We start from the raw sequence: 27,808 nt of genomic DNA, 5'->3' as shown, positions 1-27,808 counted from the left end.
GATGGCGGTTGGTGCCAATTCATTGTCAACAGGAATTCCTGATTTAAGATGCAGTGAAGAAGAAAACACAATTCAGTGCAAAACAGCTCAATTGTGATACAGCACAGCTGTGAAAACAGCACATCTGTGGAACAGCTCAGTCGTGTTAGAGCTCAATTAGAAGCAGCACCACTGTGAAACAGCTCTGCTGTGAAAAGGCCCTGGGCAAGGCAGCCCTGGGGTGAGGGCCTCTTAGGCTAGGCAGCTCTGCTCTGGTGTTTTCCACCTGCTTAGATCCACTTTGCCCTGTGCCGGTCTGCCTCTGCACCTGCAGCTCTGGTTAGACATCTTCAGGGTTTCACTCCAGCCAGGGAAATGCAGTCTTCAATCTTGGTGGAAAAGGAAAAGTGTGTTGCCAGAGCCACAGGAGAGCTGACTTAAGAAGACAGAAGTCCCCACCCCTGGTTCCTGATTGGTCTCTCATGCAAATGAAGACTCCAAATCCACACAATTTTATTGGTCCTGATTGGTTAGAATGGAGCTGCTCTGATTGGTGGGTGAAGATGTTGAAGGTGATACAACTATAGAGCTCTAGTTGGACTAGGAGGCCTCAGCCTTATTGGTTTAAACAGGATTCCAGGGACTTCTCTTAAAGGGCTGGCTCAGATGGCAGAAACAGTGCAGGAAGGCAGTTCAATGCAGGAGGCAGGCAGATTAGTGCAGGCTTCTTCCTGAAGTGTGGTTTATGTTGCTAGGCTCTGGGTACTTTGTTTGTTTTTTAAATTTAAGCTCAATAAAGCCACCATGAGACCTTCTTAGTAGGGCATCTTCTTTGTCAAGGTCTATACAACCAATAACTGATGTATATGGGTAGGAGTTTTTGAAAGAACATTAGATAATCTATACACATTTCTGAGAAGCTACAGAGGATTCTTGAGTGCTTTGATAATGCTTGGTGTGAATATGAAGTGATTAGCTCCAAAATATCTGGGCTTGCTTTAAGCCTTAGTTAAGAAAATTTATTATCTTAGTATGTCTCAAAAGACCTACATTCTGATCTGTGTGGTTAGTAAATCAAATTGACAACTTTTTTTGGTTAGGCTTCCTTTATGATTTTTATTCATTTGAATTTGTTAGTTGATGATGAACAAACCCTAAAATATAAGAAAGATGTTTTTATTTTAAAAATTAGCCTACATTATTATTGTTGTTATTTCCTTCACTTAGAAAATAATATTATAAAGACTTCCTTTTTATAGCCCAGTTATTGATTTCTCCTTCATCTTTGCCTCAGTAATAGTATCTATACATTCCTTTAACATGTGTCCTATCTGATTGGCTTATTTTACTTTTTGTTATATTTTGTCTTCCCAAGCAAAATTTAAGTCATGATTTGGAAATCTGTGGCCTGTAGGCCAAATCTGCTTGCCACCTATTTTGTAAATAAAGGTTTATTGGAACACAGCCACACTCATTCTTTTAATATTTATGGCTCCTTTGTGTTCAGTGGCAGAGTTGCTACAGAGACTGTATGCCCACAAAGACAAAAACATTTACTGGTGAACCCTTTATAGAAAAAGCTTTTCAATTCCTGGCTTATGTTCTTGAGGACATTTCTGATATCTAGTTTGTAACTAATTATTATGTTGAGTAGTCTACAGGATTTAACTGTAGGCCTACTTGTGTTACATGTATTCCCAATGTACTAGCTTCGTACTGGGATGTGAATAGTTGAATATGCAAGTTCTAATAAAAAATTGATTTTTTAAAATTGTTTGCTTTTTTATATTCAACTATAGACTTTTGGATTAAATCGATACTTTTTTAATAATTCTGTTGGCTTATTAGCTATAAGTCTTTGTTGGGCTATGTCACTGGCTTTAGGGATTATGGTATACATCTTTAATTTATCACAGCCTATTTTCAAGGGATATTTTCTCACTTCACCTTTAATTTAAGGACCATTCAACAGTGTAAGTCCTGACTTTTGTGATACTGTCATACATTTTACTTCTATACATGAACCCCAAAATATATTATTATTTTGCTTTAAATAGTCAACTGTTATGTTTTCAAATTGAGATATAGTTCACATATATAATATTTACCTTTTTAAAGTATACAATTCATTGGGTTTTTGTATATTCACAGAGTTGTGAATCTGTCATCACAATCTAATTCCAGAACATTTTCATCACCCCAGAAAGAAGCTCCATGTTCATTAGGAGTCACTCCACATTCCCCAGTCATCTCAGCCCTAGCAACCACTCATATACTTTTAGTCTATATAGGTTTGTCTTTCTGGACATTTTATATAAGTGGAATTATATAATATGTGGCCTTTGGTGACTGGATTCTTGCACTTAGCATAATGATTTCAGGGTTCATCTATGTTGTATTATGTATCATTATTTCATTCCTTTTTGATGGCTGAATACACATTTTGTTTATCCATTCATCTGTTGAAGAACATTTGAGTTGTTATATTTTGTAGCTATTATAAATAATCCTACTGCAGACATTGATGTACAAGTTTTTTGTGTGGATTTATGTTTCAAATTTTCTTGGAGATATATATATACCTAGAAGTAGGATTGCTGAGTCATGTAGTACTTCTATGTTTAACCTTTTGATGAATTGCCAAAATGGCTACACCATTTTATATTCCTACCAGCAATGTGTGAGGATTCCAGTTTGTTCACATACTTGCTAACACTTAAATTCATCTTTTTTATTATAACCTTCCTAGCAAATATGAAGTGGTATATCATTGTGGTTTTGATTTCTATTTTCCTAATGACTAATAATGATAAACATCTTTTTATGTGCTTCTTGGCCTCTTGTATATGTTCTTTACAGAATGTCTACTCAGATCCTTTTCTGTTGGCTTGTCTTCTTGTTGTTGAGTTATAAGAGTTCTTTATAGAGCCCATTTACAAGTCTCTTATTAGATCTAACTAGCAAGTATTTTCTTCCATTCTGTGCATTGTCTTTTCACTTGTTGGTGTCTTTTGAAGCACTAAATTTTTTCATTTTAATGAAGTCCAATTTATCTTTTTTTTCTTTTTTTGCCCGTGCTTTGCTGTTATGTCTAAGAAAGAAAACCACTGCCTAATTCAAGGTCTTTACATCAATATTTTCTTTTATGAGTTTTATGTTTTAGATATTACATTTAGTGTTTGATCCATTTTGACTTGATTTTTGTATATGGTGTGGATAGTAACCTAACTTCATTGTTTAATGTTGTCCCAGCATCATTTGTTGAAAAGACATCTTTTTCTTTGTCTTGGGACCCTTATGAAAATCTGTTGACCATAATAAATATAAGGATTTGTTCATAGACTCTCAATTCTACTCTATTGGTCTGTATTTCAATTTTTATGCCAACACCATGCTGTCTTAATTTTTGTAGCTTTGCAGTAAGTTTTGGAATCAGGAAGTATAAGTTCTCCAACTTTGTTTTTCTATTTCATGATTGTTTTGATCATTCTGGGTCTCTTGCATTTCCATAGGAGTTATAGAATCAGTTTGTCAATTTTTGTACAAAGGTCAGCTGTGATTTTGATAGATATTGCAGTGAATCTTTAGATCAATTTGGAGAGTACCCTCAACTTAATAATAGCAAGCCTTTCAGTCCTTGAATATGGTGTGTTAGATGTCTTTTCATTTATTTAGGTCTTCTCTAATTTCTTTTCAGAGATGTTTTGTAGTTTTCATTGCACATATCTTGTACTGTTTTTGTTAAATTTATTTCTAAGTATCAAGTAGTTTATACTTGTTGATACTATCATAAATGGAATTGTTTTCTTTTTTTATTCTTTTTTTTTTTTTTAAGTGTATCTTTATTGATTCCAGAGAGAGGAAAGAAGAGAGAGAGAGAGAGAAACATCAATGATGAGAGAGTCATTGATCAGCTGCCTAGCCTGCAACCCAGGCATGTGCCTTGACCGGGAATCGAACCCTGATCGCCTAGATCCTAGGTCGACGCTCAACCGCTGAGCCACGCCCGGCCAGGCTGGAATTGTTTTCTTAATTTCATTTTTGGATTGTTAACTGCAGTTGTATAGAAATACAGTTGATTTTTGTTTATTGACCTTGTATCCTTCAGCCTTTCTAAATGTACTTATTACTTCTAATATTTTTTGTGTTAATTCCTTACAATTTTGGGGTATAAATTCATGCCATCTGCAAATAGGTATAGTCTTACTGTACCCTTTCCAATTTGGACTCTATTTCCATTGTTCATAAAAGAGATTTAACAAATGCAACAAATGTCTTTAGATTTACCCATCTAGTTGCCATTTCTGATGTTTTTCATGTGATATCACTAATAACATTTTCCATCTGCCTAAAGTACTTTCTTTAACATTATTATACTTCAGGGAGGCCCGGAATGAATATTTTCAGCTTTTGTATGCAAGAAAAAGTTTTTACTTCACTTTTGTGGTTTTTTTTTAAGAATTCTTTTAGAGACAGAGGAAGGGAGAAGGGAGAGAGAGAAAGAAACATCAATGTGAGAGTAGAACATCGATAAGATGCCTCCTGCACACCCCCCACCAGGTGTGGAGCCCAAAACCCAGACATGTGCTCTGGCCAGGAACCTAACCAGCAACCCCTCAGGGCACAGGAGGATGCTCAAACAACTGAGCCATACCCACCAGGGCTACTTTTGTTTCTGAAAGATACTGTTACTGGTTATAGAATTCTGAGTTGATAGTTTTTTTCTTTTAGTACTTTAGCAATGTCACTTCATTATTGTCTGGCTTGCATTGTTTTTGTTACTGTCATCCTCATTGTTATTCCTCTGTATTTAATATGTGTGAATATAAACTCTGTCTATTTTTCACATTTTCATTTGTCACTTGTTTTAAGAAATTTGATTGTAGTATGCCTTGGACTAGTTTTCTAATTGTTTCTTTGTTTGGGGTTTGTTGAGATTTTTGGACCTGTGGGAAATTTTTCAGCTATGATACTTCAGATATTTATATATTCCTCCCTCTGTTTTGAGGACTCCAATTACACAAATATTAGGCCACTTGAAGTTGCCACTGTAGTGTGAGCTATATATATATATGTATCAATGTGCAAATGAATATGCATGGCTGTGTTTTTTTGTTGTTGTTTTTTAAAATAAATCTTGCCCAGTTGGGTGTGGCTCAGCGGTTGAGCATCGACCTAGGATCCAGGAGATCGGGGTTTGATTCCCCGTCAGGGCACATGCCCGGTTGCGGGCTCGATCAATGTCTCTCTCATCATTGATGTTTCTATCTCTCTCTGCCCCTCTCCTTTCCTCTCTCTGAAATCAATAAAGATATGTTTAAAAAAAATAAAATAAAATAAATCTTTATTTTAAAAAACAGGCAGTGGGCCAAATTTGACTTGTAGCTGTTGTTTACCAACCACTGTCCTATAAAATATATGTGTTTTTTAAAGAATATTTAATTTTTTTTAAAAAATATATATCTTTATTGATTTCAGAGAGAGGAAGGGAGAGGGAGAGAGAGATAGAAACATCAATGATGAGAGAGTCATTGATCGAGCCCACAACCCGGGCATGTGCCCTGACCAGGAATAGAACCCCAATCGCCTGGATCCCAGGTTGATGCTCAACCACTGAGCCATGCCCGGCCGGGCAAGAATATTTAATTTTATAATTATTTGAAACCCTGTATAGACAAGCTCATACTTTGTATATTGTGTGATTTGCTTTTTTATTCAACATTATGTTCATGAGATTTATGTATGTTGTATAGAGTTATATTTCATTTTTTCACTGGGTTTCAGTTAGGGTTTAGTCATTTATTTTAACTGAAAATACTTAACAAAGACTTGTTACATTGGTGGGGGAGAACTGAAAAGGCAAAAAGAGAACCCTTCGTAACTACAAAAAGCAATTACCATTTCTAGGACTGGGAGAACAGATGGGACAAGTTGGAATTATTAAAACATAAAGACTTTGAGGAGGAGCCCCTCAGAACTGGAACTTGGACCTCTGGTGATGGGGAAGCAGCCTAACTGCTGTCCCTAAGGAGATGATAAGACTAGTTCTGTGAGGGCACAAAAAATTGCAAAATAGAATCACCTGTTCTTACCAGGGGTGACACTGACTTGAAAAGGAAGTAAATAGGAAGGAGTGTGTCCTTTCTTTCTCTGACAACCCTGGTCTCCCCCTAGTTCTTCCTATTGGCAGAGTTTTACAGAGAGTCATGTGGCAAAGAAGAAACGAGTTTCCAGAGGCTCAGCCCCAGCATCACAAAACAGCATGGAAGGGAGGGTTTGAAGATGCAAGTCAGTTGCATAACAATCAGTACCTATGGAATTCCATTGTATAAATATACTACCATTTAATCACACTCCAGTTGATAAAACCTGATTTTCAGGTTTTTGCTGTTAAATGCAGTGCTTCTAAAATTCTTATGTATGTGCATGAGTTTCTTTTGTTTGTTCCTTTATTCACTGCACCTTTACTGAAATGTCTTTTCATGGGTTAGCGGCAGCTTCTCCCGTTGCCAAATCCAGTGACATCACATTGTTCCACATTCTGTTAGCTTTTTCATTCATTTGCATTGTTAACCCACACTTTTCTTGAAACTTTTTCTTTTCTTTCTCCCACAATAATAGATGCTTCTGATTCCTCTCTTGGCCTTTCAGATATACATTTTTTATTGGACTTGTAGATGAGTTTTAAAAACTAATAATTTTCTTAACTTTAAGGAAAAATTTAAAACAGAAAAGTATAAAGAAAATCTAAACATCCTTCGTAATATCACATAGCTAAATTTTAAATCCGTGTTTTTCTCTGACTTGAGAGCCATACCTACATTTTCACCTTCCTACCTAAACATTCCCATATGAATGTCCTCCTGGCATCTTAAATTGACCTGATGTATCTAAAACCAAACTTATTTTCTTTTCTTACTATTCCTTCCTCATTTCTTTTTCTCCCCATTCTTTCCCATCTTTGGCTTTCACTATTTCCATGATTCATTTTAAGAGTATTGGATTATTCTTGACTATCAGAAGTAATTAGACTGATCTGTTTGGTGGTTGCATAAATTCCAAGGATTATAGTTCCTTCCTTTTACATGTTACCTCCAGTTCCCCTGTGACTCCCTGAGTTTCATGGCTTTAAAGACCCCTGTTAATGATGTTCAAGTACTGGGATAATTTTTTGTAGCACAGGAGACGGAATAGTACAGTGGTTAAAGCACAGACTCTGGAACCTAGTCTTGATCCTGCTACTTAACTGCTATAATCCCAGACGATATATATCCTCACTTTAAAAAAAGAATAATGCCTACTAATAGCATTGTTGGGAAAATGAGATGGATTAATTAATAAGTGTAAAGTACTTAGAATATTTCTGGCATGCAGTAGGCACTAGGTATATGTTAGCTATTATTATTATTACTCTTTGTCTAGTCCCCTTTGGAACGAACCTCAGGTTATTGAGAGGTTAGAACAGGTGCATCTACTGCCAACCTTAGTTTTAAGCAGGGCTGTGGGGTAAGAAAATTCTCAGTATCTTCCATTAGGTTTTGGTTTCTGTGACATTCTCCAAGGGAAAATTGTTTTTTTTAAACATTCTCTAGTATTTAAGCAGGGACATTTCTGCCTTTGAGTTCTTTCTGTCTGCTTTTCTGTGTAAATTTTATGATGACCCCTGGTGGGCAGATGTCTGTTCCTTAGCCTGTTTTGAGTTCTTAGTAAGTTTTAAATGAAACAGGCTAGTAGTGTTTCCACAAGATAAAAGATATCTAAGAAATTTCACCTCCTGTGGTTATTTTAAGAAATTTCTTGAAGACTCTTAAAAATTGTTTTTAGCAGAAGTTAACCGAAAGGTTTTTTTCTGTTTTAGAATTTCTGCAAGGAAGAAATAAAGAGTGCATCGTTGAAGGATTTATGTCTTGAAGACAAAAGACGCATTGCAAATTTAATTAAAGAACTGGCCAGGTGAGACAAAACCTTATATGAGATGCATTATTATATAAGAGAGAAAAATTAAAGAACTTTAGAACACATGAATTTTATTTTCTTCTCTTGATTGTATGTCATTATATAGAGTGTCAAAATTTATATAAGTTTTAATTCAATGTAATATAATTATTACTTTTTTGTATTTTGAAATAATTTTAGGCTTTAGAAAAATTGCAAAAATATTGAGGGAATGAGGAATGGGTAGTGACTTGTAATGACTATAATGTTTCTTTTTGGGAGGATGAAAATGTTCTAAAATTATATTATGGTGATGTTTGCAGAACTCTAAATATACTAAAAGCCATTGAAATTTACCCTCTAGTGGTTGAACCTTAGTATATGTATTATATGTAAATATATCTCAATAAAGCTCTTAAAAATGGTTTAGAGGGCTCTCATACCTTTCATGTAACTTCCTCTAAATTTGTCACCCTGAATAACTATAGTGCAATTATCAAAAAGTAACATGGGTCCAACAGTAATAATTTACCACAGAATATTCAGATTTCACCATTTTTTTCACTAATAATATTTTTTCTGTTCAGTATCATGTTTTGTATTCAGTTTTCATGTTTCCTTGGTCTCCTCCCATGTGTTGCAGTTCCTTAGTCTTTCCTTGCCTTACATAACTTTGTCACTTTTGAAGACTACTGATCAGCTCTTTTGCAGTATTTATTTCAATTTGGGTTTTTCAGGGGTTGTGTGATGATTATATTGCATTATGATATGTTATATCAGGGGTGTGTGATGTTGATATGTCGTTACTGGTGGTTTTAACTATGGTAACTTGCTTAATGTAGAGTTATCCCCTGAAAGATTACATTTTTGTGTGTCATTTATTAATATCTTAAGCAGGTCTGTGGGGACTATTCAAATATACTGTTTTTTCTGAAACTTTTACTCACTTTTTATAAGCATTGGGTTTATCAAAGGAACTTGCCTTCAACTATATTATTGTGATATTCTAATTGTTACTTTATGTTTCCCCTGTTTATTTTGCATTTATTAATAGGAATTATTGTTTAAGGATGAGCTGTCCCTTCTGCCCTATTTATTTTTGTGTATTTACTTATGTATTTCAGTATTTATTTTTTATCAGTATCAGACTCATGGGCATTCATTTTATTCTAATCCAGGATTCACAGAAACAAAAATAAGAATAGCAAGGTGGTACATTTAAAAAAAAACCACACCAAACTTTTTATTTTGAGGTAACTGTAGATTTACCTGCAGTGGTAAGAAATAATACATGAGAGAGGCCATGTCCCTTTACCCAGTTTTCACCACTGGTAGTATTTTGATTAACTCTAGTGCTATATCACAGTCAGGAAATTGACATTTGATGGAATTCATCAACCTTGTATAGATTTCACACGTACTCATTTGTGTATATAATTAGTTCTGTGCAATTTTCTCATGTGTAAGTTTGTGCACCATCACACAGTCAAGATACAGAACAGTTCTGTTACAAGGATCACTCATCCTGTCCTTTTACAGATATAACTACTTTCCTTCCTACCCCTTTCCCTAATCTCTAGCAACCATTAATCTGCCCTTCATCTCCATAATTTTGTCATGGAATCATATAGTATGCAACCTTTTGAGATTGACTCCTTCCCCCCCCAGCATAATTCTTTTTAGATCCTTTGAAGTTGTTGCATGTATCAACAGTTTGTTCCTTTTATTGCTGAATAGGATTCCATGGTATGGATGTACCACAGTTTATTTAACCATTCACCTGTTGAAGACTATTTGGATTGTTTCCAGTTTTTGACTTATAAATGAAACTGCTATGAACATATAAAGGTTTTTATGTGAGCCTAACATTTTCATTTCCTTGGGATATTGCATCATAAATGCGTGTTTAGTTTTGTTAAGAAACTGCTGACCTATTTTTTGAAAGTGGTTTACCACTTTATATCATATCAGCAATGCAAGAGTGATCTAGATCCTTTGCATTTTTCCCAGTGTTTGTTATAATTATTTTTTATTTTATCCATTCTGATTGGTATTTAGTGTTATCTCATTGTGATTTTAATTTGCATTTCTCTAATGGCCAGTGATGTTGGACGTTGTTTCATATGCTTATTTGCCATGTGTATCTTCCTCACTGAAATGTCTGTTCATCCATTTTCACCCATTTCTATTGAAATGTTTGATTTTATTAATTGCTGAGTTTTGAGAGTTCTTTATGATTTACTATAAATACTTTGTTGGATATGTAGTTTGCAAATCCTTTTTCCTAATTTGTAGCTTGCCTTTTCACCTTTTCACCCCCTTTATAGGGTCTTTCATAAAGCAAAAAGTTTTAAATTTTAACTAGGTCCAGTTTATCATTTTTTAATTTTATACATTGTGTTTTTATCATCAGGTTTAAGAACTCTTTGCATAGCCTAGTACCTAAAGACTTTCTTTTTTTTTTTTCTAAAAGTTTTATAGTTGTAGTTTTACATTTAAGTCCACAATCCATCTTGAGTTCATTTTTGTATAAGATGTGAGGTTTGGTTGAGGTTCTTTTTTTTTTTTTTTTTTTTTTTTGGCTTACTGATGTCCAATTGGTGCAGCACCCTTTGTTGAAATATTTTTTGCACATAGTAATCAATTGGGCAAATTTGTGAGTGTTTCCAATCTATTGTTCTTCGTGTCTACCCTTCTGCCAGCTGTCTTGATTACTACAGCTATATAGTAAGCTTTCTATTGGGTAGAGCGATTTGTTCCACTTTATTCTTTAAATAATTTTAACTCTTCTAGTTGTGAGCCTTTCCATAAGAATTTTAGAATAAGATTGTCAATGTCTGCAAAAAAACCTACTGGTATTTTAATAGGTATTACATTAAAAATATAGATCAATTTTGGGAAGATTTGACATCTTTATTGTATTGAGTCTTCCAATCCATGTGTATGGTACGTCTCTCCATTGATTTAGCTGTTTGATTTCTTTCATCAGTGCTTTGTAATTTTTAGGATAAAGATCCCATACATTTTTTTCTCACATTTATATCTAAGTATTTATTTTTTTGGGAGCAATTATAAATGGTATTGTATTTAAAATTTTTGTTTCACATTTATTGTTTCAGGTTTATTTATTGTTGAAATGTGATTGAATTCTGTGTTTATCTTGATTCCTGCCACCTTGCTGAACTCACTTATTAGTTCTAGGAGTTTTACTATTGATTCTTTGGGACTATGACAATCATGTCATTTGCAAATAGGGACATTTTATTACTTTCTTACCAATGCATTTGCTTTTTTATTTTATTTTTTTCTTGCCTTATGGTGCTAGCTAGGACATACAGTGCTGTGTGAACAGGAGTGGTGAGAGAGGATAACCTTACTGTGTTCTTGACTTTATATGGAGAGCATTCAGTCTGTCATCATTAAGTATGATACTGGCTATAGATTTTTTTATAGATGCTCTTTATAAAGTTGAGGAAGTTGTCTTATATTCCAAGTTTTATGAGAGTTTTTATTATGATTGTATGGTAGATTTTGTCAAATACTTTTTGTGGGTTAAATTAACCTGATTATATGAATTTTCTTCTTTAGATTTTGATATGGTGAGTTATATTAATTGTTTTTTGAATGTTAAATCTGCCTTTCCTACCTATAATAAATCTCAGTTCTTATCATTGTTTTTATACAGGCCTACTTTTGATTTTCTTATTATTTTGTTTGGAATTTTTACATCAAAGTTCATGAGAGGTATTGGACTATAGTTTTTTTCTTTTTTGCTTAGTCTTGTTTTAGTATCATGGTAATACTAGCCTTATAAAATGAGTTAGGAAGTGTCCTCTTTTCTGTTTTCTAGAAGAAATTGTATAAAATTGGTTAATTCTTCTCTAAATTTTTAATAGAATTCTCCAGTGAAATCATCTGGGAGATTTCTTTTTAAAGAGCTTTTTAATTTCAAATTCAATTTTTTAAATGGTTACAAAATTATTCAAATTGTCTGTTTTGTCTTGATTGAGTTTTGGGAGTTTGTGGTTTTTGAGAATTGTTACATTTTTCTAAGTTGTCAAATTTATGAACATAAAGTTGTTCATGGTCTTCTCTTATTATCTTGTTAATAACTGCAGGATCTATAGTGCTTCATTATGATATTATTGATTTGTACCTTCTCTCTTTATTTTTGTCAGTCTTGTTAGGTTTATCAGTTTTATTGATTTTTTCCAAAGAAGCAGCTTTTTGTTTTATTGATTTTTCTCTGTTTTTTCTGTTTTCAATTTTAATGATTTTTGCTCTTATCTCTGTTATTTCCTTCCTTAGGTTGCTTTAGATTTAATTGGTTCTTTTTCTCGTTTCTTAAAGTAGGAACTTAGAGACCATTCTTCTTTTAATGTAAACTTCTTTCTCATTATTGCTTTTAATGCTTCCCACATATTTGATTTGTTGTATTTTCATTTTCATTCAGTTCTGTGTATTTTTTAAAACTGCCTTTGAGATATCCTATGTGATGCATGTATTATTTATTTAGAACTTTGTATAATTTCCCAGTGTTTGGAGGTATTCCTCTTTCTTTCTATTATTGATTTCTAGTATGGTTCTATTATGGCCAGAGAACAACTTGTACATTTTTTTGGAGTTTTATTTTATGGCCTAAGATATGGTTGATCTTGGCGAATGTTCATGAGTGCTTGAAAAAAAAAGTTTATAACTGTAACTCCTGGCTGACACTGAGAAACTTGGTTTATATTATCTTTAATATTATAATATCAATAATAATATTATCTTTAACATTATTAAATAAAAATCATCCTGTATGTAACGAATCCTCCATCACTACTATTGCTCCCTCTACTGCACAGAAGCCTTCCTTATCCTGCTGGAACTCTGACTCCCCAATTCAGCCCAGCAGTCCCCCCCTACCCTGGCTGCCCGCCTCTCCCTGCTTTCGAGCACAGCAGTCCAGGCCATACCCTCTCTGAACGCCCTCCGCACTCCACTCTGCTTCTGACTCTTCATGCGAGGCTCTCCTCACTACTTGGATGTCCTTTCCTCTGCTTGGTCTTTGACACCCCACACCAGGCTGCCTCTTCACAGTTGTGTGCTCCTTACCTTTCTCGGCCCTGACCGGCACCAGCCGTCCTCTGCCTTGTGTTGATTGCCTCCTCGCTCACCTTCGGCTCTGACATTCCACCAGCCTGCCCTTCTTGAGGATAACCCTTCTCTCTTTGCCTGGGCTCTGATGCTGTACACAGGGTTGTCCCCTGTATGTCATACCCTCTTCATCTTCCTTGGGCTCTGATAGCCTTCTTCAGCTTAGCCCTTTGTGTGCATGCTCCCTTCACTCTTTGTGGACTCCTCTATACCAGCACCCACTCCCAACCCTTGCCTAGACCCCTCTTCACCATATGTGTGTTTCCTTTTCATGAGTAAGCACATGGTTTTATATTTATGTACTTTGTTTTCCAAATCATGTCATGTAAAATAGGACAAAAACTCTGCTTTTTTTGTGTGTTCTGCTTGCTTTTCCTGGTACATGGCCTTTTAAACTACCAGACTTTTGAATAGAGAATAATGAAAATGTATTAATAGAGAATTATTAGGAGGCTGAAGTTTTAAAAGTTGTTTTCATTTATGTTTTTTCAGTGAAAATTAAGTGTGAAGATCGAAGGTTGTTTCAGTTGTGATAAAGGTTAAAGCAAATGGGGACAGTGTCAGAAGATTTAGAAAACCTTATGTATTCTTATGCTATATTCAAGTATAGCTTACTTAAAGAATTTCCGCTATAACAAAGATGCACCAGCATTATTAGGGGAGAAGTCACAGAGAGTGCAGAGCACCAAAACAAACATATTTTCAGAATAATATAATATTCAGTAGCTCTCAGTACAACGTACAAAACAAATAGCATGTTTTTCAATTACAGAGTGACATGTAATATAAAAACAAAGTGAAAACTATTGCTTTTTTTTTTTTTTTATGATGCCTTTAAGGTGAAAAACATTCTTACAAAAGCATTAGCCTTCTTTTTAAAAAACGTGGCCTTACCTTTAACAGTGATAGTGGGAAAACTGTACATGTCTAAATTCCAAAACTGGCTCACCTGTATCTTAGAGGAATCCATTGAGAATCTATCTGTAAGGTCCTTTCCTGTCAGTATCTTTATTGGTACTATGTATGAAAGTATCAAAAAGATGTCTATAAGATTTATTGATGTTTCTAAATGAAAATAAATGTTAATAGTTTTAAGTGAGAATCAGAATTGGCATAATAGGTTCACTGAAACAGGATAAAAGATAGTAGTGACAAATGTAGGTTATAAAATGCCTAAGAATAAAAATAAATTAGAAATTCATTTTGGAGAAAGGCTTACTGGTCAGGCCCAGTACATAAAAAAAGAATATGCATGGGTCATAGTTAAATTTAACCTGAAAATGAGCAAGCAATGTCATGCTATTTGGCAAGAACCCAAATAGATATTTTTAAAAAAACAAAAAACCTGGTATGAATTTTTAATAACTATAGATGCCAGTATATGCTCAGGGAACTTTTTCACTTGTGTTAAATTAACTACACTAATAAAAGAATAGAATACTGTACACATACAAATTAATAGGCTAATGGAGAGTAGATAACGGGGTTTTATGAATTATTTAGTTGGTGGAAGAGAGTGTAAGAGATGACTTGATATATGGGTTTTAAGTAAATGATGGCATTTTCCTGAGGTGTCTAGCATTGATTTACATTTACAGAAGGATAAGTGGAATATTGATTGATCTTTTTTGGAGGTATAAGGATAGAGAGATTTCTTTTTGTTCAAGATTGCTAATTAAGTGACCTCGGAAAGTATTTAACAGTAAAATTAATGAATTGTTTGCATAGATGGGAAAAGCAGTGTCGTTTATGGGGACTTGAAAAATGAATGGCTTTGCAAAATATTGTAGTTTGTGCTGAAAGATAGTGACTTCCTTATGTATGCATTTGCTTTTTCTTTTTTTTTTTTTACTGAGATTTTTAAGATCGGGAGGGTACCATATACCAGTGATTTTCAACCAGTGTGCCACAAGAATTTTTAAACATGCAATACCTGACTGTTTAGTAAGGGGCACTGACCTCTTTTCTCTTAGTTTGTCAAATAAAAAACTGACAACTGCCCTGGCAGGTGTGGCTCATTTGGCTGGGCATCGTCCCGTGCATGGAAAGGTTGCTGGTTCGATTCCCTGGGCACATGCCCGGGTTGTGGGCTCATCCCTGGTAGGAGGCATGTAAGAGGCAGCTGATTGACTTTTCACTCTCTCTCTAAAAAAAGAAAAAGAAAAAATATTTAAAAAAATGACAACAGCCAATGCAGCAATAGCCATCCGGTGTGAATGAATCAAAATTGTACCTGTTTTTTTGTCAGATTGGCAAAAGTACATTTTTTGGTGCGCTGCAGAATTTTAGTAATTAGTTTATGTGCACCATAGATGAAGAAGGTTGGAAATTGCTGCCATAGACTAATGTACAAACTGTAGTATAGCTTACTTTTTAAAGGGAAAAAAGTTTTAAAATAATCTTGGCCACATTGCATTTTTTGATGTATATGAGCCATATTTGAAGAAGCCTAAAAAATCTCCACTATTTATTTGTCCTGTGCCCACACTGTCAGATAATGCATATTCCCCAGTGAATACTTGTTCACTAACTCATTTGAGGACAGGATTCTTTTTTAGGCTCAGATACTGATTTTTCCCAAAGGACAGTTTGCTGTTTCTACTTGACATTTCTCAGAAGAAAAATAGGAAATGTAACACCATTAGTTTCCCATTGTAAAATGAGTAAGTCATTATTATTTTGTATTTATTCTGGTCTTTCAGTTTTATAAACTAATCATAACTTTTTGTCATGATTAGATGTACACCTCAGTACAATAAAAAATTAAGACTTTAATTTTTCAGTGACTTGTGGATTTGTTTTGTATAAATAGTATTTATAATGGATTATATAGTAAATTTCAAAATAAGGAATTTTTTAGCTTGTTTTAGGTGAAAGGCATTCTCTGAAGTTCAGTTTAACTTGACACTGTAGAACAGTTAGTATGATAAAATTTATTTTCAGATTGTCTATTCTAAGCTTTATAATTTCAAAGAATATTTTTGGAGTGACTAGTGTGCACTCAATAATCTTTGTTTTGGTTCTGGCCAGATTTTATTTCCTAAAACAGGTGAATTTTTCTGTAGCATTTGTTCCCTTCTGCAAGGCCTCTAGAAACATCTACAGTGCTATGTGAATGCAGAACAGTGTCCTCTAATCTTGCTATATCTACTCTGAATTATTCCTGCTGGATCTACTTCGAGTTACACGTGGGCCACATTTTGGTTATGAAAAGTTGAAAGCCACAGCTGTAGGTACATGTGATTCACTAGTATATGCTATAGCTTTTCATTCATTGCTCAGGCAGCTTTGTGTGTTCAGGTTGAGGAACTTCCTTTTCCTTCCTATTTATTGTTTTTTTAAAAATTCTGAATTGTTGGGTTTTTTTCAGCTGCTTTTCTGCATTCTATTAGATGATCATCTGGTTTTTGTCTTTTATTTTCTTGGTAGAGTGTATTGCATTAATTGATATTTGAGTGTTAAACCAACTTTTCATTCCTGGAATAAATACCAGTTGGTTATGATGTGTAGTCTTTTTTTATGTCGCTGGATTCTGTTTGCTAGTGTTTTGTTGAGGATTTTTGGATCTACATTCATTCACTATTGCTCCATAGTTCTTAGAGCCCTTTTGACACAGATCGCTGTGTCTGATTTCTTAAAGCACCCATGTTCCTTTAGACAGTATATTTTAAATAATAGCCAAATGTTAAAATTTGTAAAGAAGACAGTAAGATAATTTCACTGAAATATTTTTTAATGATAAAAGCCATTCTTTTTACCATTTATTTTTGCTTGAAAACAATGTCTCTTTCTCTTTGCTAGATGGTCTGTGAAATCTGTTCCTTCCTTCTCCAAATGTTATCCACTAAATTGATAATCAGAATTTATAAAATGCAGCCAGCATATCCAGCTCCAAAATACAAGATATTAAATAGGGGAAGAAATTTATCTGGTTGACCATTGGGTGAGCTGTAATTCTTTTGGCATAGTCATTTTGCTGCCTTGACCTTACCTTTCACATTGGTATATAAGTACCCTTTCCTAGAGTACCTACGAGAACAGCAGGGATATGCAAAGCCATACAATAATCTCTTTCTAGAACATTGGTTTTACTAAAAAAATTAGGATAGGTGTGGGAAAACTTTTTATATTAAAACAGAAAAGATGGTTGTATAAAGAAAAATACAAAATATTCAGGATGTTTAAGCTAAACCATAAGACTTCAAAGATATTCAGTACTTTCAGCACAATTTTTAGCCCAACCACCCAACTCTAAGGGTATGAATTCTCTTTTCTTGTTAGATAACAGTACATTTTGGGGAGTTTTTGTGAAATACTCTGAGGTATTAAATAAACACTAACAATCTTACTTTATGAACAGGCTATTGTCTTCTTTGTAAATAATTAACAAACCAACTGTGGGAATATCCTTTTGTCAGTTTTAACTTTTTTATCCTATTAGATATTTCCCTTTCCTGTATTTAGCTTCTCATTTTGTTAATTAACTTGTTGCTCTACTCTAAATGAAGTAGAGGATTAGGCCTTTTTTATGTTACTTTGTGGTCTGAGAATGTTTTGATGAAAAAAGTAGATCAGGATACCAGATACTTCCTCTTAAATGTACCTCATAGGAAATATTATTGAATGTAAATTAAACAGATTTCAGAGTGGATATCAAATCTTGAGGTTGTTTTATTGGCAAGTCCTCTGCATTTAAAGACTGTATTAATATACTTGCTCATATTAACTATGCTAATAGGCCACAAAGAAACCATGAGTAGTATATTTAGTTAGGCCTATGGAAGAAGTGTTATACTTTGGACTTACTACAGCTTGTTAATTTTATAGCCTTCCATAGCATAATAATTGCTAAAGGATAGTCTAATTATAGCAGCATAACAGAAAAGAAAGGGGGGGGGAAACCCTGTTTAAATAGTGTAGTAATAAATTTTTCAAACATACTCCAGAAACTAAATTTTACAAAGAGTTATTTTTCTGGATAGAACACTTTAAGTTTTGGGAAATGCTCATCATAGACTCTGGCATTATGGGATGTGTGTACAAGCTTTTTTGCCCTCAGTGATCCCTGTAGTTTTCATGGAAGTCTTTCCATGAAAGACTCACAAAGGGGGTAAGTAAATGTTGGGGTGTATCCCTGTTTTCTGACCTGGGAGGCTCTAGGGATAATCTCTGTGTTTAGTTTAATGTTAAGGTAAATTTGGCAATCTACAAGGGAGGCAGGACTACCTGAGACCAGAGTAAAAATCCTCTTCATATTGGTATATTTGTTCTTTGTTAAGTTATCTAGATTCCTTGTAATTGTATCAGTTTTAGAAATTACTCTCTTGGAAAGAAGATCCTGAGTCTCATTCATGGGCCTTATGTTATGCTAACCATAAATAAAGGGTTGAGGAAATTATTTGAATGTCAAGATGAGCAAGAAGAAATAAACCTATTTTTGAACACTATCATGTGCTGTCAGTCTTACACAAATTATTTAAAGAAAAAGCAATCAACTTTTGATCATTCAAAAACTCTAATTTTCATTCTGTTATATCATTGATTTCAATATCTCCTCCAGAAGGCTAGCGAGAAAGGAAAAGCTATGGAGTTCACGTTATTCAGAAATTGTTCTGATAGAGGAGGGTTCTGGGAAAAAGTAAATTTAGGATCTCAAAGGAAAGATTTGGATTCCCTGTGGATTTCACTTACATCCCTGTGTGATCTTGGGATAAATGTGTTGTACTGTCTTTGGAGAAACAAGCACCAGTAACAGAAATTCAAGGCTAACATCTCTATGCACAGAGTAACACGAAAATTGGGATTGTCATTTTAAGATGTCTTAATGTTGTTGTTTAGTTGTTTTTGTGGTGTTTTTTTAAATTCTTTTTTCCTTTTGTGTTTGTGTTAGGAATCACCCCTTTTTAGTAGGTTGAGTTGAAATATGTATTAGAATTAGACATTAAGGAGTCAAAAATTTTGGTTGGTGTTTTTAACTTTAAAATCCTTTTTGGACTAAGAATAAATGTAGTGCAGACTTTTTTACATTAATACTGAAGAATACAGGGTATCAGTACCAGAAAAAAGAGTAAAATTGCCTATGTATACTTAGTGAAATGTTTAAGTGACTTATGTGTTGTTTATGTCATTTACAGGATTTAAATAAAAGTATAAAAAATATCTAAATTAAAATAAATTGTGCCTATTTTGATAATGAAGAAATGAAACCTAGTGTTTTAAAAATTAGATATTTTTCTGTCCTAGATTATGATTGGGAATGTGTGTCTTATGTTGGACTTTCCATATGTAAGATACTTCTGATGATTAGAAACATTCTTCATTTTAAACTTAAATACATTTTTTACTTCCAAGGTGTGAAAGATTGCCTTATAAAAATTTAGTTAAAAAAATACATAGAGTATCTCTGAAGAAACCTCTGAAAGAGGCAAGCATACCTCTGGAGGAAGTCTGGTTGCGGTAAACTGCAGCTCTAGGCACATATTTTCTTTTATTCTCATAGGCGTTTTCATTTCTTTCTTTCAGAGTAAGCGAGGAAAAGGAAGTGACCGAAGAACGACTCAAAGCTGAGCAGGAGTCATTTGAGAAGAAGGTCAGGCAGTTGGAAGAACAGAATGAACTGATCATCAAAGAAAGGGAAGATATCCTTTTTGAAAGTTCTCTTTTTTAACGTGCAGGAAGTTGGTGACCCTTTCATGAAGAAGATGTAAACTCCAGAGAAATAAGTGTTCTAATTTATAACAGGGAATAAATCTGCATGGGCTGCCATTTCTAGGCAGTCAGAACAACACTTAGCAGCATGTGCCGTTGCTTGCTTTGTGCTCAGTACAGCCATGCAGCTGTTCTGCTGCTGCTGTTATACTGTGGAGTACATATTTGTCAACTAAAAAAGACAATAAGGAATTTGGGCATTAAAATGCAGCATTGGAACTTTATTAAATTGTGTTCCACTACTGCAGTTGAGCCTGCAACCTCTTTGTAGTTGCTGTTCTTTCTAGCTAAACTGTTGACAATCCTAAGTAATTCTACTCTGAACTCATAAAAGTTTTCTAAAAATCTGTTGTAATTTATAAGTGTTTTACACTGCAACATAACGCCACAAACTATTCTCACAGAGGAGAAAACTGTTGGAGTTAGATCTAGGGAGGGGTGTGTGTGCATTCATATAGTCATGTGCCACATAATGTTTCAGTCAGTGATGCACCTAATATATGAATGTGGCCCCATAAAATTATAGTGAGACTGAAAAATTCCTATCATCTAGTGATGTCACAGCCAACTTAATGTCATGGTGGAGTACATTACTCGTGTGTTTGTGGTGATGCTGGTGTAGACAAACCAACCACTACCATTCTTTTAGCTTCTTTTAATGGTTGCAGAATTCCAGATTGCAAAATAGCTGCTCCAATTCCAGGTATCACATTTGCATTAAGGTGGGAAGAAAAGGGGCGGAAGAAATTCTAGCACTTGTAACTCCCTCTCCTTTTTTTAAAAAACATAAAGCCTTTCTCTGAGTACCCCTCCCCACCTTCCCTCTCCCCTCTCCCCACCCCCTGCAGTCTTTCATGAGATATTTATTGTCCTGAACTTTATTATTTGGCCATGCTAAGCTGCAAGAGAGGCTGAGAAAAGTGGGCATTTAGCTTGTCCAATTTATATAGCAGCAAGCAGCAAGGGAGGAAGAAATTGAGAACTCTGGTAGCCGAAGCAGGGGAAATAGAAACCACTTTTTGTATAAGGAGGAGGTGGTGATACCTTGACCTTCCTGGGACCAAAAAAAAAAAAGTATTATGTCCAGTGGAATTGGGGTGAGTTGGAGAAATAAGGTGAGAGAGGGAGGTAGCAGACAATTTAGAAAGTGTGGCCACAGTTAGACTGGGGCCTTGTTTATCTGGTGATATGCTTAACAAAAATGTATGGCTATCTGGAAAAGTAGAATCTAATTTTGGTGGGCTATTGTATTTAGCACTCTCTGGGTTAGGATTAATTGTAATTAGTGCTGAAACGGTCTAAAATCAGTATGGCTATGAATAGTTTCTTCTGTCCAGCTAAATATTAAAGATACCCCAGGTGATTGTAGTGACACAATTTTTCCTGTTTTCCCCACGACTTAGCTCTGGGAGCAGCAAACTGTTGCCATGGGCCAAATCCAGTAGGGTGCCAGCTAAATTCAGCCACACCCATTCATTTATATATCGTCTGTGGCTCCTTTTGTACTGCAGGTGCAAGTTGAGTAGTTGCAACAAAGGCCCTGTGGCCTTCATAGCCTACAATATTTCCTATCTAGCTGTCTACAAAAAAGTTTGCTCACCCCTGATCTATCTTATAAACTAAAAAGGAAAGGAAAAGGCATATAAATAAAGCCAAATACTTGGACATGGGACATAGTTAGGCCTATTTTCATATGGTTTGAAGGGATTTGACATCAGCCATTTTTATTATTGCAGATGAAGATGGGAGTAAATATTAGACCGTTATCAATAATTGAAATGGTTCAGTTAACATAATTGGTTTAAGATTTTTTTTGAATCAACAAAAGATAGGTGGTATTTGTGGAACTTGTCAAAAAAGGGAGAAAGGAAGATATTAAAAATAGTGATACCTATAGTTTTTATCCCGAGTAGATTGCTCAGGTACAAATCTCCTTTACCAGCATAAACCTGTCAAAGGTTAATTTAGGTGATTTTACAGTACATAAAACCCTTTAAAACTTAGAAACATAAGACAAGGTTATAATTTAAAACAGTATAATTTTTACTACAGGTACATTTACCCATCATGCATGAATGATTCAGACGCTTTAATATACATGATATCAGATAACTTTAGGTCATTGTTAAATGTCTGTTTCTGTGTTAGGAACTATAAGAATTCTGATTTTTGGCATTTTAAAGATGTTATACTAAATTTATGGGGTTTTGTTTTAAAAGTTTTAATAACTTGATTTATCGATCAACTATACAAACATAGACCAGTTCCTTAGTAACAAAAGAAGAAAAGATATTTTACATGTTTGTATTTGGACCAGGCTTTTGAAGTATTTGTTCTTATAGTAAATAGAGAATTATTACTAAAACATAAAAATTCTTGGCATTTTCAGTCTTTGAACAAAGAAAGCCTATTTTATGAGAACTTAACTGTGTAAATGAATATGCCATTTACCAAGTCAAGCAGTCTGATGAACCTTGTATATTTTTGCCTAACTAAGTGAGTGTGAAAGGAGAGATAAATTTGACACTTCAAGAGAGAAATATGTCCAATATTCCAATAGAAATCATTCTGAAATGTGTTAGCATGTATAGTATGAGACAGAGGATGTAGTCCTTAGAAAAGATGATGAATATTTGAGCTAATTGTATTTCTAGAACATATGTCTTAGGTCAGGATGATATCAAAAGCTTACAGAAGGAAAGTACAGCCTGATACTTGTTGACTTCACCATTTTAACTGGCACAGCAAGAGAAGTGATAGAGAAGAAATCAAATGGGCTCTAGAGCCAACGCTGTTCTAGCGCTGACTACCTGTCTGGACTTGGGAAAGCTATTCAACTTCTCTGAGTCTCTGTTTTCATTTATAACATATAGATAGCTGATAATACCTTTTCTACAGGCCTGCTGAAATGTGATATTCTTTTACATTATGTATGTAAAGAACCTAGCAGTGTCTTGTACTTAGTAGATACTAGAGAAAAGATAGCAATTCTCATTATTACTACGACTAATATGAATGAGGGATGAGATGACCAGCTTCTCTGTTTTTCATTTTTGTGCCTTTCTTCACTGGGGTTTGATTTTCATTAGGTTGTACAAGTGCTTAGGGTTCTTAGAAGGCCCAGAGATAGAGTGAAATTGATGTGTTCTGTACTTTATCTTCTAATTTCTACAAAAGAGGAAACCTCTCTGTACTACAGATACCTGTTGTGTACTCATTGGGAGGAAACCGGGTCTTACTTTCCTGTCCCAGGAACCAAACTGACAGGAATGTTTGTGTGTTTTTTCTCCTTTTGATCTGTTTCCATTGTCTTTGATTGCGACTTAGTAAATTGAAGAGGTTTAGAGGTGCATATAGCTCAGATCCTTGAGCCCATTACATAGGTAGTCATTTTAGAAATCTTGTTTTAGGAAGAAAGAATTTTAAAGGAACTAACTTTAAACTTTCTGAGGAATGTTTTAAAATGAACCAAAGGTCTCAGTATGTCTGCTCTGAAAATACACCAGAGAAAATTCACAAGAATTTTATCTAATTTGTGCAAAGAAGTCATTGGTTTGAATAACAGTCATACTTCAGAGGTATTCTAAGCTTTCCATTTAACTATACATCTCTGCTAAGGAGCTATACTACCATGATCTGTTAGATTTGTGTTAAGGATAGGAACCATACTATGTGAACTGTCATAGACCTGGGTGGAGTGATATTGGGTGGATAGGAAAAGTGGGGAAGGATAGTAGAAATAAGTTTCATGAGAAAGGAAGTAAGTTTCAAAAGAAAGGGTAAGTCTCTCTTTCCTAATTTTTCTGGCCCTTTATAAGAGAAGACAGGAGGTACTTGGAAATAGCCTTGGAAATAGTTTTGGGAGAATTAAAAATCTAAACTTAAAATGAAGAAGACTGTAGGCAGAGGACAGTGTGTTTTGGTGTCTGACAGTGTAGTATACTAATGTATAGCAAGGTATGTTACCTCATCAGCTTTGGTTAATCTTGCCTTTTTTGTTTTGAATAAGTATTGTTTCTTTGTTTTTTTATGTTTACAAATTGAATTATGTGGTGACAGAATATATTTTGTGTACATGGATAAAGTCAGTTTATTCCATTTAACAAGCCCTGGATAATATTGTTTTACTAATCAAATAATTATCTCTAGCACTGCAGAAGTTGTGCTGCTGGAGGCCATTTTATTTGCTCAGTGATGCTGTATAACTTCAGCAGGTTTGGGGCCGTTATTATTGTCTATGTCCAGCAATGCCATTTTAAATCATAATGACAGATTAAATACCTCTTTCCATGTGCATTAGAGAAATAAGCATGCTTAAGGAAAGTACTGTTTATTACTAGTATTGTTCCCGAAACTGTTCTTAAAGATTATTTTGTTCTCTTAAAAGTACTTAGGTATTAATGCTAACTACAGGGAGGAGTTGATGATAAATGTTTGCAGAAACTTAAAAAATTGTAAGTTTTTACCCATATAGTTAATTTCACTTTAATAAGCCTTGAGGGGCTAAGTTACTCTGTGGTAATGAGTTATATTTACACTTTACTTTTCTGGAACTCATCCAAGAATAAGAATAAAAAGAAGTACTGCTCACCTACCCTGGCCCCCTGTGGATGCACTTTTCTTATATGAGAATTCCTGAGGCTGTTATATGGATAGTAATAATCCATTTATTAGTAACTAACACTCATTGTCTGGTGTTAGTTCATAAGTCCTTTGCAGATGAGAAGTAGAAAATCAGACGTAAGGAATGAAACTACGGTGAGAATATTGAAGCTGACAGAGAAATTGACAGGAAAACTATTAAAAACCACATAAGAACTGAAAATGTACAGCAGTCTAGAACTCTACCCACAATGATATATCTCAAGTCATCATATATTACATGCAGTGCAGTAGTTAACATTCATAATGATGATTCCGAGGCATCAAAATAATGCTAAATTATTTCTATTCCCTTACTTTTTAGTACTTCTATTAGTAATAGCCTATATTTGCATATGGATTTTCTATTTGCAAAGCATTTTAACTTATACTTTTTAATCTTCACAGTAACCTGCGTAAGTTAGGTGAGGCAGATACTCTTATTCTCTTACAGATAAAGATACAGGTATGGAGAGGTCACTGAAAGAGCTCACTGCAGTTAAGGGTGAAATCTTTCGAATCCAAGTGTCATTTCATTGCTCCAAATTATTTTTCTAACAGTGAGTACTACAAATATTAAAAAGCTTTGTTTTCTGGGGAACATTTGAGATCGTGTTCCACAGCTTATGTCATCAGTTTGACTCAAATAAACTTTTTTTTTTTAAACTTTATTTTCTAGCCTGCTTTAAAGCAAAATTTTATAAAAACTGAAATATGTGAAGTGTTTCAGAGATTTTCCTGTATTTTGACTTTTCTATTCAGTCACCAAGTTTTTATCATTTTCCTTCTGAAGCGTTACTCTGGGTCCATTGTTTTTTGCTGTTTTCACTGACACTTGACTGCATTCCTGCATCATTGTATTACTGTATGGTAAGTTCCCTTTTGTCCCTCTGTTCATTCTCTCCGGGTATCCTTTATGTCCTTCCATCACTGCTGCCAGATTAATCTTTCTTGAGGACTGTTTTTATTACATCATTTTTATTACATCGCTTTTTAATACTTTTCTGTGGCTTCTTGTGACCTAAAGTATCAAGTGCATATTCTTTTTTTAAAACAATATGTTTTTTATTGATTTGAGAGAGAGGGAGGAAGGGAGAAGGAGAGAGAAACATCCATGTGAGAGCCATACATCTATTGGCTGCCTCCTACACAGGATCCAAGCCAGCAGCCCAGGCATGTGCCCTTGACCGGCCATCGAACCGGCTACCTTTTGGTGCATGGGACAACACTCAACTAACTGAGCCACACTGGCCCGGGCAAAGTGCATATTCTTAATTTTGACATTCAAGCCCTCCATTACTGGTATCATATAACATATTTGACCTTCACTTTTATGTCTCCCTTACTTGGTCCCTGTATCCTAGGTAGGAAGGACTCATTGGTTTTTTCTACTCTTTACAATTTATTTCTATTTCATCATTATTCTTTTCACTAGTTTTCTTCTTCAAGGTTTCTTTAAGATGTTTTCTGTGACAATTTAAAAAAAAATAATATTTGGCTCTTAGAATTCTTGAAGCATTCATACATGTACCAACTGCCTTAACTTGTGTATCTCATGGTTCTTTGGGCACCTGGGGTGTTTTTGCAACAGTGCTGGATGTTGAATAAGAAAGTTGCTTATATTGGAGTCTTGGATCAGCTGCTTGATACCTTTGTAACTTATATTAGTGTCATGGAATGCAGGAGCATTTCAGTGGCATTTTAGAAGAGTAAGCCAATTTTCAGTGGCTTTAGACTTAAGTAGGGGTGAGAAAGTGAAGGCTATGCAGAGAAGGAGCTATTGTCTCATCAAAGGGGAATTTATATTTGAAGGAATGTATATTGATTTGTTTTAAGGCTGGAAGAGAATTTTGAGCCCATGAGTATATTGAAACAAATGTGCCAGCTAATGATTAAGATCTGCTTTCTATTTTATACTACTTTTTCTGATTTTCAGTTTTTCTTCTGTGAAGATGAAACAAGTCTTAAAGAAATTCTGATAAATTTATCTGTTAAACTTGCATGCTTTGGAGTATTGAGATAGGAGATAGTGCTTTCCAGTCCCTTTGCTCTCTATTCTGGGTTTAGCAAGGTTCATTTGTTTATATATGTATGTATTTGTTATTTTTAGTATTTGCCATGGACTAAATTGCATCATATCTTGAAGTCCTAACCACCCAATGTGACTATATCTGGAGATAGGGTTTTTTTGTTTGTTTGGTTTTTGTGTGTGTGTGTGTTTTGTAAAATATATCTTTATTGATTTCAGGGAGAGGAAAGGAGAGGAAGAGAGAGAGACAGAAACATCAATGATGAGAGAGTCATTGATAGGCTGCAGCCCGCAACCCGGGCATGTGCCCTGACCAGGAATTGAACCCTGATCGCCTGGATCCTAGGTCGACGCTTAACCGCTGAGCCACCCCCGGCCGGGCTGGAGATAGGGTTTTTAAGAGTAAATAAGGTTGAATTATGTTATAAGGGTGGGGCCCGAATCCAATAGAACTGTGGTCTTATAAGAAAAGAGTCCCCCCCACACACACATCTCGTGTGAGGACACAGCTGGAAGATCAGGAAGAAAGCTCTCCCCAGAAACCAAACCATGTGGGACCTTGGTGTTAGACTTTCCAGCCTCTAGAAGTGTGGAAAATGAATTTCTGTTGTTTAAGCCACCCAGTTTATGGTATTTTTGTCATGGCAGCCTGAGCAGATTTAGACAGTATTTAGCATGTACTTAGCTCTTTGATATTTTTATTCTAAATATAAGGTGAAAAGGCCTTTCCGTGTATCTATAGAAGAATTGTGTTTCTAAACAGTAGTGTGTTTTCAGATGTTATTCTCTGATCATTTTTCCTTATTTTTATTCTCCTGGTTGGGTATTAATGCACTTTGAACAATAATTTAAAATCCTATTTTGTATTATTTTTCTGATGAGATTTGCTTTTAGGGATTTCTCTGCCTGTTGTCTGAGATTTTTTTTATATCTGTTGTGTATTCATTTATAGTAAAACAAATAGTTTTACTTTCCAGGTTTAGTTTTGGTGGTGTTTTGATTTCTTTGGCTTGCTGTGAATGCTCTAGATCTGGAGCCCCTTTGTTGCTTTATAATGGGGGACACTGAGATTCAGAGAGATGCGGATTAAGGCTTCTACAATGGCCCTTGTGGCTAAGGGATTCATTTTTTAATGCACACCAAACTGAAATTCAAAAAAAAATTTTTTTTACATCTGTTTAAATAATTTTAAAAAAATTTCTTTTCAGTGACAGTTTTGCACTAGGTAAACAGTACTCAGTCTGTTTAGCATCATTTAAAATTACTTTGGAAAGTCTCAACAGTTCTTAAACAAAGAAATAGACTTTCAATAAATCAATCCTATAATAAGTATTATTCAGCAGAGTTCATTATATCATTTAGCCTTTTACATTACTG

The 27,808-nt window shown here is 34.6% G+C and overlaps 1 protein-coding gene across 3 annotated transcripts in view; it reads left to right on the top strand.

Moving 5' to 3' along the window:
- Positions 1-27,808, top strand: part of KIAA1328 — a 203,750-nt gene that overhangs the window by 7,217 nt on the left and 168,725 nt on the right. For all 3 annotated transcript variants that reach the window (XM_081149097.1, XM_081149096.1, XM_081149095.1), the window contains 2 exons: positions 7,838-7,932; positions 19,576-19,691. In XM_081149097.1, the coding sequence (XP_081005223.1) occupies positions 7,838-7,932; positions 19,576-19,691 (211 nt within the window). The remainder of the gene's footprint in view (positions 1-7,837; positions 7,933-19,575; positions 19,692-27,808) is intronic.

This window comes from Miniopterus schreibersii, assembly GCF_964146895.1.
Source record: "Miniopterus schreibersii genome assembly, chromosome: 10".
Classification (NCBI taxonomy): domain Eukaryota; kingdom Metazoa; phylum Chordata; class Mammalia; order Chiroptera; family Miniopteridae; genus Miniopterus; species Miniopterus schreibersii.
The sequence above is the reverse complement of the archived record's forward strand: the minus strand, read 5'-3'. Positions and strand labels throughout refer to the sequence as shown.